Source organism: Rattus norvegicus, chromosome 14, assembly GCF_021556685.1.
Source record: "Rattus norvegicus strain SHRSP/BbbUtx chromosome 14, alternate assembly SHRSP_T2T, whole genome shotgun sequence".
Classification (NCBI taxonomy): Eukaryota; Metazoa; Chordata; class Mammalia; order Rodentia; family Muridae; genus Rattus; species Rattus norvegicus.
The window spans coordinates 867960-885384 of NC_141547.1; the positions used below are offsets into that span (position 1 = coordinate 867960).

General features: G+C 42.6%; 1 protein-coding gene across 1 annotated transcript in view; it reads left to right on the forward strand.

Annotated features, from left to right (window-relative positions):
• Nucleotides 1-14589, forward strand: part of Rnf212 (ring finger protein 212) — a 41643-nt gene extending 27054 nt beyond the window's left edge. Inside the window, 7 exon segments of the mRNA NM_001446979.1 lie at nt 2909-2961; nt 3067-3118; nt 4458-4500; nt 6142-6205; nt 11839-11911; nt 13936-14099; nt 14412-14589. Of these exon segments, the coding sequence (NP_001433908.1) occupies nt 2909-2961; nt 3067-3118; nt 4458-4500; nt 6142-6205; nt 11839-11911; nt 13936-14099; nt 14412-14524 (562 nt within the window). The 3' untranslated portion in view covers nt 14525-14589.
• The last annotated feature ends 2836 nt before the right edge of the window (nt 14590-17425 follow it).

A 17425-nucleotide genomic window follows, 5' to 3' on the forward strand; every position in this document is an offset into this window, starting at 1 on the left:
CAAAGCTGTTCTTTTAGGGTGGCTCCATTCCATGCCAACAGCATTCTTTGCTGATATACCACGATCCTGGAATCTCCAACATTCTGGGATCTCCATTGTGCTTCAGCCTCACATCTTCATGCTCTAGCCCCTAATGACCTCCTTACCTGGAATCCCAACTGTACCACACATTGCTTGGTCTCAATGGCTTTCTGTAATCTTAATATAAGCCTTGATGGTTTCCTTATTGATGCATCTTTCATTCCTTAGAACTAACACCACATGGACAAGGCTGCCAAATTATGCTGCCTGCTTGAGCCGGGTCCCTTGAACCATAGTTGCATCAGCCTCTATGTGCCTTACAGGATGATCCTAAGGAAACTCTTCTTAGGTTGTATTTGGCTTTTCACAAGATGGAGCCTTTGATGGTGGGAGTCTTGCCTCAGAGTTCTTGTTCTATTTTCCCAGTGCAACGCTTAAGTTTTCTCTTTAATGATGTTAATTGCTTTAACAGTTATAGCTACTTTCTCATCACTCACACCTTATTTATCTATAACTTTAAACTACGTTTTTTTCCTGCTAAGGGGCAATTTATTTCTTTCATATTTAAATATTTGTTTCACTCTTACTCTTTTTCTTCTGTGATAAAAGAGAAGAGCAGTGAGCAGTAACCGTGGCACAGCCTGGGTACTATTCTATCTTCTAATTTCCTCCACAAACAAATTAGTCTGTTTCTTTTTAGTTCAGCTTCATTTAAGTTCTTAGAACATAACACAAATGGCCTCTAGCCCTTCTCCTCTGAACCCCCATGAGCTGAGCCTCCACCATCTACATTTCTGTCAGTATTTTTTTCTTCCAATTCCCTACCATTTGGGCCCATCAAGCTCCGCTCATGATAATCTAAGAAGTTTTTAAGCTCTAGACTCTTTCACATTCTCCCTGCAAACTGGTTTCAAAGGCCTAAGAACCACATGATCAGCTTTATCATAGCAACAGTTCCACTTCTCAGTATCAATTTTCTCTATTAATTATTTTTCTCATGGCTGTGACAAAAGCATATCCTACTTAAGGAAATAAGTTTGTTTTACCCACATTTTGAAGTGGAAGTCCTTCACAGTAGGAAAGTATGGAGGTAGTAATACCTAGTCATATTGCTTCTGCATTCAGGAAACAGATAAATTCTGGTGACCAGCTTGCTTTCTCCTTTCCATTCAGTGCAACACCTTCTTAGCTCATTGGATAGTACTACACCCACATTCAGAATGAGTTGTCCCAACTCAGGTAACCAGTCTAGAGACTTGCTCACTAACATGCCAAAGGTTTAGATGATTCTAAATCCTAACAAGTTAGCAATTAAGATGAACCACACAGCCATTCATCATAATGGAGCACACCCCAAAGTGCTACAACTGACCAAAAGTATATAACATTCTGGATGTATATAACCATCTGGAAAATAACAAACATTAAAATTCTCATTTCTTGTCTGCTTTAGTCAATGCCTCAATAATACTCCAGTTATGAAACTCTGTTTGCATTTAATATCCACGAAATATGGAATCCATAACACCATAGTTTAGCCAACACAATGACACAAGACTTGGTGCATGCTTTGATCATTTTGGCTATGTTTTTCTGAGATAGTGGTACAATTTCCTGTGAGGCTTTTATATGTAGAATAGTCACTTTGATGTTTCTCACTGCTTACCTGTGTGTGTGGACTCCAACTGGCCTAACCCAACCAAGCACCTGAAGCTGGCCTGAAGGCATGGCGATGTTGGGCCTGAGAATGTGACTGGAAGGCAGGTTAGTACTTATCATAGCTCCTGACCAAGATCTTCTTTGCCTCCATCTTGAGGAAAATACCTCTTTCCTCTATCCTTATTTTCAAAAAACGGAGACCAAAAGAGATGGCTCAGCAGTTAAGAACATTTGCTGTTTTTTCAGTGGGCCATAGTTTGGTTCCCAAATCCACATCAAGTAGTTTACAGCTGCCTGTGTTCTGGGAAATCCAGTACACTCGTCAGACCACCATGGGCATATGAAAGGCACCATTCTTGACATCAGACGTTCGTGTGAGCCAACATGTTAACTGCTTGTTCTGTTTTAGTGCAAGCAATAAATGAAATTATATATTAGACAGGGACATGTGCTGTTATGATGAATGGTACTAGGTGAGAGAAATGAACACCATTGAGGGCCCCAGGAAATGACTTTAGAACAGAAGTCCAAGTCACAGTTGTTGATTAATGTTTATTCTTAGCTTATTTGGTCTGACTGGTTTGGTTGCAAGCATAGACTATCTTAACATTCAGACCAGTGCGTAGGCTGCAGTATCTCATCTGCATTGTCCATACATGTCTTGTAAGACTGTGGAAACAGACATACTTTGTTCTACATTCACATAAGCATTCCACATTGACCAGACTAGGTCAAGCAGGCAGGGGGCAGCCAAGGTACATCCTACAGTGAATAGACATCTTAGCATGGAACAAACACTGATCAGGGTTATTGGGCAGAAGACATCAGGCAAGGTTGTCTCTGCTGCCTTCTGTCATTAGAGATCCAGGGCTTGCTTTGCTGGGGAAAAAATTACAACCCTCATTTACTTGTCTCCATTTCTCCTGTTAGCTGTTAAAACTGAATGGATTAATATTCCTCATTTTCATATTTGAATTTCATGCAATTAAAACATAACTTACCAATGACCCATTGTTGTAATAGTTACAACCAGAAGTGTCAGTTGTCTACATGGTGGCCAGTCTTTGTATTACTTTGCTTTCCAGTTGGGAATGAATAAAGCAGTAGGACAAGAGAACATGTAGAAATCCATGCAGTTAACTATTTCCAAGCCTTTATATACTTTGGAATGAATGAAAGAGAAATCAATTTCATTAATTAATCTACTACCTTTACTTCATTCATTTAGTATGAGGTCATCACAACAACCAGCTTTCAACACAATCAAAAATTCAGTTTCAAGTAAGTGAAGTAATATCATAAAGGAGAATACAAAGATACCTGATGGTAAGCCACAAAAAGTAGGCACTAATGTGAAGATTATTTTTCAATCATTTTTTCCTTTAGCAAAGCCAAATGGATATATCTTTCTACCACCCAACTCTTCACTCCCTGACAGGTATGTGGGCCTGGTGAGATGATGTAACAAATTGTGAAAATTGTGTAAATAATACTTCTATCTATGGACATGTCTACATTTCTCCTCCTGCCTAGTTCTCCTTCCAAATCACCAAATCACACCTATTAAGTGCCTGGGTAGTTCATTGCATGTCCAGCTACCCTAGGTATTTAGCTTACATTAGTGTGAAACTTGGGTCCCAGAGTCAGGACTTAGATCCTCACTGGACAATCATAGTACACCATGCCCACAGCCATAACAATAAGTTAAAATCATGTGTCTGTGAGTCATCCAGAAAGCCCTGCCCTACCCAAAAGTGTGAAGGCTGGTGTCTGTGTGTATAATACTATGAACATACACCATTCTACTCTGAGAGTGCTAACTTGTGTCACTGGGTACCTTTGGGACAACTCAGCCTTGGAAAGCTCCAGCTATTCCTTAGAAAGTGCACACTCATCATACTATTATGGTCCAAGACCTGATTTGGGAAGGCAGTTTCTATCCTTGATCCTCATGAGTCAGAGTTAAGGAGGAAACCATCATGGGCCTGTGCCTTTAATGGGCTCAGGGTGTTCTCTGAACATGTTTTTTTCTGTGAGTTTAGTTTATGGGTCTGCAGCAAGCTAGAGTAGGTTCCAGGATTCTGTCTTATGATTGGGAAATGTTCACTATAGCACATCCATGCTTTCTTGTTGGGTGTAGAGTCATCAAGCCAGTCAGGCAGACTGTCTCTAGCTGCCCCATAGAAAGTTATCACCAAGACAATATTATGTAGATTAGATATCTGGATTGAAGACACTGAAGACCAAAAGGAAGGTAAGAATCTGGAAACTGTTGGGGTAACATCCCTGTCCAAGAAAAGCAAATTTACATTGGAGCAAATCAGAAAGGGTGTTTCTTCTCTCTGAGCTCACTACCATCATGTAACCAGGCTAGAGGAGAGCCGTATTGAAAATAAATCCAGCTGATGTCTCCCTGTCTTCTTTTTGACTAATGAATGGTGTAATGTGTGAGCTAGTGATATATGTTAAAGCAGTAAGTGAATGCTCCTGTTCATAGAGTGTCTGGTCAGTGGGACTAGGCAGGAGTTGAAGAACTAAGAGGCAGGCTGAGGGCAGGCTGTAGCTCTGCTCTGGAGAAGTTATGCCTAATATACAATTAATGAGCAGCCAGGAGAGTACACCGAGAGTAGCAGACCTATAACCAACCACGTCCGAACAACCGGATGAAGGGGCTGGGAAATTCACTCTTTGACTTATTACATGCAGGGATGTTTAAACTGATGTTTTTAAATTGTAGCAAATTTTTCAGTCTCATGAGTTTGTCTCACTGTTCACAGAATAGAGTCGATGGATATTGACCTGACTTCTCCAGCAAGAAAGGTATGTGTGCCTGGCTATCACACTGCTCAAGGCACATGGTGGTCTCTGGCAAAACCCTACCGTGTTGACCCTGGAGTGAATGTGTTGGTTGTGGTTAGAAATAAGAACATTCCTTTACATCCTCATGGCCAGGCCTATGGGAAGGGCAACAGGGTCCCATGCATTGTTAAGCAAAAGTGGCAGGGCTCATAGTCCTATGCTTCACCTGCTCTTGACCATAATCTAAAGGGAAGTAACTGCTTACCATACACTGAACCCTATCAGCCCATAAAAATAAGTGGGCCAGAAATAGGAGGCCCAAAAAACAAATCCACAATTGTAAATTGGAGAGAAACAAGAACAGTGGAAATGAACCAAAACCTAGGAATAGGCCATAAGGGTCACTTTCCCAATTGAGGCAAAACTTGATTCTGTGCATGTCATATTGTTCAAACATGAGGCCCTCAGAGATGTGTCACAAGGCTGGGTCATTACCAGGTAGGCTGTAAAGAGTAGGATGGAGCAAAGGAAGGAGACCACGTGCACTATTATGACACTTTTTCTTTGGTGTGAGTTCATTATTGTATGTTGCTTCAATAGATCTGCCTCCAAACTAGCACTGTTCTAAGAGCTTTGTAAGGAGAACTATTCTCCTAATAGCCATCCAAAGTAGCTACCAATGCCTGCACTTGTGAATCAGGAGTTATGTCCACTTCTAAGGGAGTCTCCTGAACCTGCTCTTGATGTGATATAGATTCCAGAGTAAATGGGGGTTTAACAGGGAATGAGGACTTATTCATGTCTTGAGGAGGAGATGCTTCAGGTCCTTGGACATTGGCACAAAGATAAACTGCACCTCTGTTCCGCTTACCTCTTGTATATGCTCTCCAGTGCCTACCCACTCTACACTAGGCACCACTCCAATCCCCTACTCCTTACCTCAGGCCTCCCAGAAGTTCACAGATCCCTGCCACATATCTCAGTTCCTTGGAGACTAGACACTTGCTTCTACCTCTCTACCTGAGGTCTTGTTTCATGGCTTTACATGATTCCCATATTAATGGTAAAGAAAAATTCTTTGTCAGGTCATTCACTTTCAGGTTTCCTTAGCACCTGAGCTGTTGGGGTGAGCCAGAGATATTGAACAGTCACAGTTGATACCTTAGAGTGGAAAAATCATAATTCAGTGAGTGAAATTTCAAACCTAAATGTCAGGCTACATATTGGCAGACATCTGAAAAGGGGGCAGATAAACATTTTACAAGCAAGGCAGATGGTCTTCTCTGGATCAAGGAAAGATGGCAACGTTACCTGTGCTCCTAGTATCTCTGAGAAAAGGGAGCCTAAGCAGGATTCAGCCAGGCAGCCCAACCAAGATCATTCAGGAGATTGCTTGTCCTTTCCTCTGTTAATAATCCTAGTGAAACTCAATGGGGGTCTCAGATCATTTACTATTTCAGGTTTACTATTTCAGGGCCTGGGAGAGCAGAGGTGATCCTCTGCCCTACCTGTTCTATCTCAGCCTGTAGGGCTATCATCCCGTGAGCAGGCGGTTTTATTAGAGGTGGCAGGACTGTAGAGCTAGAGCTCCAGGACATGGGTCCTTAGGAATAAAAGTGACAGTTGGGAAATGTTACTGCTTGTTTTCCTTTGCTTATTTAGCCTGAGACAGCAGCAGGCCCTTCAAGAATTTCTCTGATTAGTCCGCCTCAGGATGGACGCATGGGTGAGTAAAAGTCCCTGCACCTACTTCATATTCATGCACAACCTCGGGTGTGTCCTGAGAGCCACATTTCACCAAAGGTGGGTACCTACCCACTGAAGGACCGCCCTCTACTAGCTGACTGAGAGTTTGGTTCACCTCAGCAAAGATACTGTGAACCATTTTAGGAGAAATTCTTAAGATCATGCACCGTGGAGAAAAACTGATCTCCTTGTGGTTTAGTCAAAAGTTGTTTTGCCTCTTTATTTGCTGGTAACTGACTTAGATTGCTGGCCCATTGCCCTGATGGGTCTTGTCCAGTGATCTTTCCAGACCCTGGTTTTTCTCATGTGGGTTCTCTAATATACCCAGCCCTCCTCCTGTCTGAGTGTGGGAACTCTCATTGCCTAATGGGTCAAATTTCAAAACATGCTGTCTTTCCTCACAGTTCTCCCCTGCTCTATCCTTGTGTAGGTGGAACAATATAAAAATAACTTAAACTGGTAGAGAGAAATACCAGGGAATAAAGTGCTTGCTGTAGAAGCATGAGGACCTGAGTTCCATTCCCCAGGCACAACAGTGCACATCCTAGTAGTACTAAGGGAACAGAGAGAGATGGATCCCTAGAGCTCACTAGCCAACCAGTCCAGCTTAGTTGGAAAGTTTCAGACTTAGCAAATTGGGGAGATTCCTATCTCAAAGACTGAAATAGAAAATGACAGAGGAAGATACCTAGCATTAACTCCTGGGCTCTAGGTGCACACACACAAAGAAAAACAATTAACATAGCTCAAAAAATGTTACCAACCAGTTCCATGTCCTTTACTCTACCTGGTCATGGAATGGTGGGTAAGTGAGAAACTCTTAAAAAGTGCTGATCTTTGACAGCATTTATAACCCTTGACTTCTTCAGCTAAGCTGTAGGCAGGAGCAGTAGCACTCTGTAGTGTTATGATTTAAGTGAAGGACTCAGACATTGGTATCCTCAGTATTAGGTGACAGATCCCTTGACAGTGGCTTCCATTACAGCTTCAATGTCTTAAGATCCCAGGATTCTCCAGATTTCAGGCCTAGGATGTCTGAGACCCTTAGGGTTTGGCCAATATCCATAACACTTCAATTGCCTCTCATTGCTGTTGCCACTGTCACTGATACCACTGGACACAAGGGGGCGCAAGGCTGAGTTTTCAGAGCGGAGTGACAATCACATAACAAAAGTAACACATGTCAGACATGAACCACAAGATGTAGTCAGTGTTAATGTTTCCCATGTAAAGGATCTGTGTTTCCAGATCAGACAACCATGCATCAGTGGTGCACCAGGTGGAAGGACCATCCCTTGATGCCTGTGACCACCGCCCTTTATTTTGGGACAAGGCAGAGCAGGCCTTCCTGGAAGGCCCATAGACAATAGCTGGTAACACTTCTGCTGCCTCTGCTGTTGCTACTGTTTACATTATGATTGCTGCTCTGGTTCTTGCCACGATCACCACTGTAGCTGTCACTGTTGCCATGAGTCTGGCCATTACTGTCAGCTTCTCCTATGGCTCCCACTGAAACTGCTTCCACAAGTACTGTTCCTACCACTGCTGCCTCCTCCTCCTTAGTATTAGCCACATCCTGCTATATCAATTATGGAGATCTAAAGTAGGCAAGAAGAATACTTGGGGGAAGACTGATTGGGCCCAATGTTTCAACACCCAGATACAGCATAAGAGCATATCTCCAGGCTGACAGCAAAGTGAATTGAAAAACCTGCGTATACAGTCACAAAGGGGTTTGCAACAGTACAACCATTGTTGTGTAAATGGACTGCTGCATTCACCAGTTATGGCACTGTCCATTTTATATAGTCACAGTCCCTCTGTTAGATCACCAGGAAATATGCTTCCCTCTGGCTTGGGTGCAAACTTCACTGAAATTTGTCATAACAGAGTCTAGTACTGCTGTTTGAAATCATTGTGGCAATGATTTGCATTCAAGAGCTGGATCTGTGTTTCAACAGCAAGCAGCTATAGTTTCCACAAGGCATCCATGAAGTGTTTAGAACCATCATTACTGACATAAGGGTAGTCCAACTGACTGCTTGACTGGCAGTTCTTCATTCAAGGCAACTGTGATACCAGAAAGGAGTCTTTTTTCCTTTTTTTTTTCCTAATTTTTCTCTCATACATTACATCCTGACCACAGCTTCCACCCTGCTTCCAGTCTCCCATCTTACCCAGTTCTACTCCTCTTCCATTTTCCTTCAAAAACAAAAGCAGGCACCCCAGGGACAACAACCAAACAAAGCATATAACAAGTTACAGTAAGACTAGGCACAAACCCTCAGATCAAGGCTGGACAAGGCAACAGTTGGAAGAAAAAGCTCCCAAAGAACAGGCAAAGGAGTCAGACACCTTCCACTGTTGGTATGATTTTTTGTCTGTTTTGTTATTTAGCTATTTCTTTACCTCCCTTCCAACCTTTATTTCACTCTAATCCCTTCCAAACCCCTACACTAGGTAAGAGAGAAAGAAAGTTAGAGGGGAAAGGAGAGGTAGATCTTTTTTACTACTTTCTGCTGATTAGGGGTGTTGTGTTTCTTGGGGCCAGTCCAGTCTTCATCAAGATATCCCCAACTTCTCACCAGACAGCAACAATAGCCACATATGTGCCTGGGACCGTGGACCAGCCCCTGTATGCTCTTTGGCTGGTGGCTCAGTCTCTGGGAGCTCCCAGGGGACCAGGTTAGTTGATACTGTTGGTCTTCCTGTGAGATTGCCATCTCCTGGAAGGCCTTCAATCCCACCCCTAACTCTTCCACAAGGGTCCCTGACCTCTGTCCAATGTTTGTCTGTGATTATCTGCATCTGTCTCAGTCAGCTGCTGGATGGAGCCTCTCATAGGGCTGCTATACTAGGCTTCTGTCTATAAGCACAACATAGTATCACCATTAATAGCATTAGGGGTTGGTGCCTGCCCATGAGATAGGTCTCAAAACAAGTCGGCCACCCATCACCCACTCCCTCTCTGCTTCATCTTTGTCCCTGCATTTCTCTTAGGCAGTACCAATCTGGGGTCAAAAGGTTTGTAGGTGGGTTGGTGCCCCATCCCTCCACTGGGGGTACTGTCTGGCTACTGGAGGTTGTCTCTTCATGTTCCATATCCCCACTGTCAGGCATGTCAGGTAAGGTCACCTGCATTGACTCCTGGGAGCCTCCTTCATCCTGGGTCTCTGGGACTTCCTAGAAAATCTTCACACCCCCACCCCCAGCAGCTACCGATTTCCGTTCATTCTCTCTCCTGTCTCTTTCCATACCTGATCCTGCCCCCATTCCCCTCACTCTCCCCTCTCCCACCCAAAACCCTCTCTCCCTCTGCCTCCCATGACTATTTTGCTCTCCCTTCTATGTGGGATTCAAGCATCCTCTCTTGGGCCTTTTTTCTTGTTTAACGTCTTTGGATCTGTGGAGTATGTCTTGGGTTTGCTGCTTATTGGCTAATATCAGTGAGTGCATACCATGCTGCCCTTTTGGATTTGGGTCACCGCACTCAGGATGATATTTTCTAGTTCCATCCATTTGCCTGTGAAATTGATGATATCCTTGTTTTTAATAACTGAATAGTATTCCATTGTGTAAATGTACCAAAAATTTTTTTATCCATTCTTTGGTTGAGGGACATCTGGGTTGCTTCCAGTTTCTGGCTATTACGAATGAATAAAGCTGCTATGAACGTAGTAGAGCATATGTCCTTGAGATATGGTAGAAAATCTTTTGGGTATATGCCCAGTAGCAGTAGAGCTGGATCTTCAAGTAGAACTATTTCCAATTTTCTGAGAAACCTCCATATTGATTTCCAGAGTGGTTTTACAAACACCCATCAGCAATGGAGAAGTGTTCCCCATTTTCCACATCCTCACCAGCATATTCTGTTATTTGAGTTTTTTGATCTTAGCCATTCTGACTAGTATAAGATGAAATCTTAGGGTCGTTTTGATTTGCATTTCCCTGATGACTAATTAATAAATGGGACCTCATGAGACTGAAGAATGTAGTCTTTTCAGATGGAATTCTTTGACTTCCTATTATTCACTATGATTCCTATTATTCACTATGGTTCCTATTATTCACTATGGTTCCTATTATTCACTATGGTTCCTATTATTCACTATGGTTCCTATTATTCACTGTGTGTCTTTTCAGGACCTGGCAACTCATTTGTTGTAGTGTTTAATAATATTTCATTATGTGGATGTATCATAGTTTCTTCATCTTCTTACTGAATGACATCTTGAATGCTTTCAAGTTTGCCAACCATTAAAAGGCTGTTACTGTCTACTAGAGATGTTGTGTGAACTTGGGTTTTATAACTCTTTGAAGTAAATACAAATATGACCTGATTACTACAGTCATATAGAAAAAGCATGTTTAGCTTTCTAAGAAACTGTCAATCTGTCCTTCCAAGTGACTTGTCTTTTCTAACAACAGCTAACAAGGAACGATATCAAGAGGAATAAGAACAAAACAGCATAACACATAGTAGACCCAATTCTAACTACACAAAGTTACCTTAAGTGGGATAGTCTGAATGCTCCAGGGAAAAGGTCAGAAATTGTCAGACTAGCATAAAAATCACACTTACATTCTGTCTATAAGAAATATAATCGGGGTTGGGGATTTAGCTCAGTGGTAGAGCGCTTGCCTAACATGCTCAAGGCCCTGGGTTCGGGCCCCAGCTCCGAAAAAAAGAAAAGAAAAAAAAAAAGAAATATAATCAATTCAAAGGAAAAATAGGTGAAGAAAAACTTACAGAGCACACATCATACAAACAGCATCCAGGAAGGAACTAGAGAGGTTTTTCTTCATAGTTAGACAAGCTAAATTTTAAGATAACAATATTACTAGTAGCAAAGAGATATTTTATGATGCCAAATGCTTGCTATAATAGGAAGATAAAACAATTCCTGTGTATAAACAACAAACTCAAATATATAATGAATCAAAAAGAAATCCAGCAACTATAGTTTGGGGGTATTTCAATATTCTATTGCCTACTAAACCACTAAATATGCAATTTCTAAGAAGTTAGAAGACTCGAAGAAATTTAGCCAAATTAACTTATAAAAAAATCATATAACAGCATCACCTGAGAATAGAAGAGTATAAATTCTTTTTAAGTGCAATGGGGCATTCTCCTTGAGGTGCTTTCCAGGCCTTCAAATATGGCTATCCAGTATTTACTGATCACCTGTGTACCACAGGTATTCATACTGGCCCGCCCTTGCTAACCGTTGGCCATCAGAACAGACACCATGGCTCGGGGCAACTTTGTGAAACTAAAACTCAGCTGGCCTGATTGGCTCTGGTCCCAACTACTTACATCAAGCTGCCAGTTTATTTGAATTGCTTACATTATGCCTGAGTTGAAAAGTCATAAGTACAAAGATAGAACAAAAGACTCATGTCCCTTCTGTGGCACTAGAAGGACTTGGGGTACTTAATGGATCATAGTCATACTCAGAGAACTGTCTAGAGTCAGATCTGTGGTTGCATGTGTCACTTGATACTGATCTCACAATGGAGACATGGTGACGCCATCAGAGAAGCACCAGCAGGTATGATCTGGTACTGTGATACACTAATACTATACAGTGTGCTTTATCCCCTCCACAGGCAGTGTCTCCTGCCGGGGACCCCAGCATCTCAGCTTGACACCAAGCCATGCAAGCACAGCAAAGGCTTTCAGGTAGGTCTCCATTAGGGCAAAACATAAGCCAAACAAAACCTCTAGCCAGTACTGAAACTGACAAGTTGTCTCTTAATCTTGTGTGTCCATGTTTGGAGAAGGTTGTATTATATGCTACACATTATAGTTTGCATTTTTAATACAAGGTGTGACTTAGAGACCTCAAAAAGGAATAGTGAATAGATAGATGCACAGTAGCTCTTTAAATGACTAGGCTAGGGTCACAAATGTTTCCTATAAAAGCCAAGATGTAAATAATCTTAATTTTCATGCAGCTTCTCAGCTTTGCCTTTGTATGAGAAGGGTGGCTGGAGGAGTAGAAGCTCGCAGGCTGACTATATCCCCATAAAACACTTCACAGCCACAAAAACAGACTGGCTTGGCCCATAGCTGTGGTGTACCAATTCTAAGGACATATCTTTATATGTCCTTAGACATATATAGTGGTTGACTCAGTCACACCTTTTTATTTCTTTTTTTTTCTTTTTTTCTTTTTTTTTTGTGGTTCTTTTTTTCGGAGCTGGAGACCGAACCCAGGGCCTTGCGCTTCCTAGGTAAGCGCTCTACCACTGAGCTAAATCCCCAGCCCCAGTCACACCTTTTTATATGGACAGGTAGGAAACTCCCAGTGTCTCTCACACACATTGAGTATCAAAGACCAATCTCCATAAGGCAAGCCCTCCACTTTCAGCTGCTTCATAGGCCTTTGAACACCCTACAGTGCCATGATCAAGTCTGCATTTTACTGCCCACCTCCAGCTACCCCAGTTTCAGTAAGCACATTGCTTGGTTCATATAGCCATGTGTGCCCCTTGGGCCCTGGGGTCATTTACATTTGCCTGTTGCTTGATGTACAACAATCAAATACAATAAGACTTTGCCTACCTTTTTGAGAACCTTTTCCCTCCCTCCTTGATGCTGACTCACCTTGAATCACCAACCTTATCTCATTCTCTACTGGATTTTATATCCCCTGGTTGGGTAGTATATTGTATTAGTACAATCCCAGCACCCAGTTACTGGCTCCTCTGGACTGTGTGGTTATACACATAGAGCAAGTATGTTGATGAGTGTCTAGGCTCTGTTTGAATCACCTGTGGTAAGATAGCAACAGAGGTAGCTAACTAGAGATTGTTACAGAAAGAACAGAGAAAAGTAAGCATGAACTTGTGGTGTGTTTTCTGTGGAAGGCAAGAAGTACTCATGGTTTATTCTGGGTAACTCTGTGGACTCTGGGCTTACTTGCAGTCGATGCTCATCCAGAATGCACAGGCGAGAAAAAATTGGAATACGTGAATTTGAAAAGGGAAAATAGAGATGTAGGAAAGTAGGTTTGGCTGTGAGAAATGTGCCTACAGGCAAGCTGTTCATAACTTACAGAAATTAGCTTCTTTAGTATGAGCAGTGTCCTTAGGAACTATAAGGTTCTAGCATGCCCAAAAAACATAAAATCTATAAAAAGTAGGGATTATCAAAGAAAGAGAATCCAGTCAGCTGACAATAACACTGTAAGCTAAGTCTGGGCAGCACACATGAGTCAAGACTCTTCTTGAGACCATAGTCAAAAACATTATGTGGACAAGCTTGCCAAGGAAGTTTCCAGAACCTTCAGAATGCTAAGAATGCATTCCATATGGGGTAGCCTAAAAAAGCAAGATGGTACCCCATGGTAAGAAAGTGCTAGAACTGCTTAGAATTAGTGAAAGCGATTGGGGAAGGTAGAGTGAGGTGACTTCCAGAAACAGTTAGATACAAGCTGAAGCATACTGTGATAATAGGGCAGGACTTTGGTCAGCATCTGTACAGCAAGGCCCTAAGTTTGATGGCAGAACAAAAGCAGCCTCCTGACTGGTCCTGTTCACCCACTTCTCAGCCTAGAGCAGGCCTTATTCATCCTGAGTCCTCAGAACATGTTTTTTCACAACAGATGACCTGCAGGCCACACAGTAGTAATATAACGATGCATAATCATGTTACCAGAGATATAAAGACATTTGTGACTTTGTTTTTGTTTAATTTGTTAGAGTACCACCATTGCAGGTGCCCTACAAGGAACTGTCACCACTTCCAGCATCACAGCTATCCAGCAGAGCAACACAAGCTCCTTCCCCCAGCATTAGCAGTTCATGGACAGGACCACCTCGGCAGCCCATCAGTATCTCAGGCCTGCTGCAGAGACAGAGTGCAGGCAAGTGCTCAGCCAGCTTCTTCATCCCAAGACAGAAGAGTGCACACATGAGTGTTTGTGTAGACACATGTGGTGAGGGCAAACATGAAACCTCACACTCCTGCCAGTGCTGGCTCCTGTCTTCATGACAGCTTTCTACACTAGTCAGCAGTACCCTGAAAAAACTAACCTGACATGAAGTTTTTAAAAACACATATTTAAGCCAATGAACTCTTTTTTTTTCAACTTATTTTTCTTGCTTGATATTTACATTCTTGTTTTCTTCAGCAGTGTCGTGTCACATCTCTTTACATCTCTTAATGCTTTCTACAGGGTCAGCGTCCCCTAGGGGGATGAACACTGAGAAAATGAGCCCATTCTTGCCTTCCACGCCTGCAAATCTACGCTCTGTAGCCAGCCCCTGGCAAGTGTGTGTTCATCGGTAAATATCACTGTACAGTTCATTCTAGAGAGATGATGTAACTAAATAAAGTAGCTTTCTGATAAAGCAGCTGTCTGGATAGCTGGTTGTATTCTTCCTGATACTGTAGACCTCTCCTAAATGTGTGTGTAGAGCCAAAGTAAGCAGCCACCTGGGGCTCACTATCAGGGATGCCCAGACGCAGCTCTCTGGGATTCAGGTCTGCCAGGCTTGTGTCTACAGCATAATGTATGTACACTAACATCCCCCATAGAGAGCCAATAGTTCAGGGTGCTGTGAGTCTCCAATGGCATAGTTTTGTTATAAAGACTTGTATAGCTGTGTTCTGCCCTGAACTTAAGTTGCAGGTGAGGTCTAATGGCAGAGAACCTATTGGTCTGTTGGAGAGTGGACCCTTCCTATGGGAGGCATAGGTAAGTGGTACATGTCTCAATCCTAGTCCTTGCATCTCTCATAATTCAACACCACAGGAACCAGGAAGGGGGTCTGTGGTGCTCACTCTGCTCCTTTACTTTCTATTTGCCCAGAGTTTGACAGATAACCTGTCTGGTTCTGTAGAAGACATTAACAGCAGAGAGAACTAACTGTCTACTCTACAGATAGGCTGAGGTGCATCCCAGTGGTATGTGACCTTTGTGGATGCTGCTGCCAGTGTTACATCTTCCCAGTCCTCCCTCAGGAAATGATGCTTGGGTTACTGAGCAGGAATAAGCCTCATCTCTACTGTCCTAAAAGGTGTATATGACCCAGGAGTTGTCCTCCAGGAGTGTACTTGATCCCAGAAGTATGTGATGCATGTTCAGAAATCTTGTAGTAACATGCCTGTTCTAAGTTGCTTCCATTCACAGAATTTGATTGTAAAATACCTTTATAAATTCTTTGTGAACTTCATGCAATGTATTTTGATCATACCACATACTCTTCTCCTTTAAAAATATTTATATTTATTTCATACAGATATATATATCTGTATGTGTATATATATGTGTATGTATATATGTATATATCTGTACATGTGTGGAATGGAGCTCTGCCAAGTCTAGAAGAGAGCATTGGATCCCTTGGAGCTGGAGTTACACACATTTATGAGCCATCTAACATGGGTGCAGGCATCTGAATTCTGGCCCTCATGATTGAGCAAAAGGCATTCTTTTTCTTGTTATTTGGTATAGTTGCGAGGCAGGGTATTAGGGGGCTTTTAGGTTTTTTTGTTTGGTTGTTTGGTTGGGTTTTTTGTTTTTTGTTTGTTTGGTTTTTTGAGGCGAGGTCTCTCCTATAGCCCTAGCTATCCTGAAACTCACTATGTAGACAAAGCTGGCCTGTAACTCATAGAGATCCGCCTGCTTCTTCCTTCCTAGTGCTAGGATTATAGCATGGGCCACTATGCCCAGCCAGTAATCACTCCTATCAGTGAGCCATCTCTACACCTCCCAGAAATGTATGAAGTGTTATAAAACCAATATTTATATTATAAATGTTTTCTGTCACATAATAAATACCTGATTACTAAAATGTTGGATAAAAATGAAATGTAGGTTGGGGATCTAGCTCAGTGGTAGAGCGCTTGCCTAGCAAGCACAAGGCCCTGGGTTCGGTCCCCAGCTCCGAAAAAAAAAAAAAAGAAAAAAAAAAAGAAAAAAAAATGAAATGTAAATGACCTTCTGTGTTTATGATACCTAAGCATGAACCTTGAACCTAACCATAACCCATGGGATAGGTGAACATGGGCTGACTGACTGCAAAAAGGCACAGCAGATGGAGCTTCACACCCATGACTGCAGTGCTGCTCAGGGAAACAATGTTGAAGCCATGCTGAGGAATCCAGCAGGTGTAGTCAGTCTACCATCTCACCCAAGTGAACATGTAGATCATTGTCCAAACCCTACTACTTACACAGGTTGTGGCACTCCAGGATGGGGTCCTGGGTGTCACTAGCCAATACTAGGAGTCCACATCCATCCCCCAATAGCAGCGTAGAGGTGTGGGTTATTCAGAGGCAAGGTGTGTGAGAGTCAAAGGCCAGTGGTGGGTGGAGTGAACACTAGAGGGCGCTGGCCCACATAAGCTGGAGCTGCCCTGAGTCCCTGTTGGATTCATTTCACAGAAAAACAAGTAGTCTATTCAGTGTAGAACTGTGAACGGCTCAGGCAACTAAAGAATCTCACAAAGGAGAAAATGATGAGGTCAGATGCAGAGGTCCCCCAGTCCCTCAACAGTGTTTGTGCCCCACAAACCCAACTGAACCAAGTTTATTAATGACACCAGGGGGATGGATACACTGGGAGCAACTGTGTGTTCTGAAAAGCTAGGGTATCTTAGGAGTGCTCTATGTGCAACAGCAGGACAGTGAGCTTTACAGACTATAACTCAATATTCATGGGTGGAACAGAGACATTACTCTATACCGGATTCTTATTTAATAGGTGATCAGCCGTATAACGACATCGTTTCTCATATCTAATCTCCTTAACCATAGCACACTCAGTAGGTACTCAGTGAATATTTTACCCTTACCCACTGTAACTGTCTTGTTTTCTTCATCGTCCTCCCCCTTCTGGAGTTAACTCTCCACATCACCCCCCTCATTGATTGTTATTTGAGACAGGATCTTACTGTGTAGCCCAGGCTGTGTGAACCACCATGGCTCCTTATTTAGGTTTTATTACAAGATACACACCTAATAGCCTGTCTTCCATAACCATATGGAGTAGCATTAGACATATGAAAACATGTTTCCAAGAGTGCAGGAGGCACAGCTGAATCCCCACCAGTCACAAGCAATAACCCTATTAAGATATGCCCCAGGGGCTGGAGAGACGGAGCCTCAGTTAAAAGCACTTGCTGCTCTTGCAGAGGACCCAGGTTTGGATCCAAGCACCAACATGGTGGATGGCAACAGTCTGTA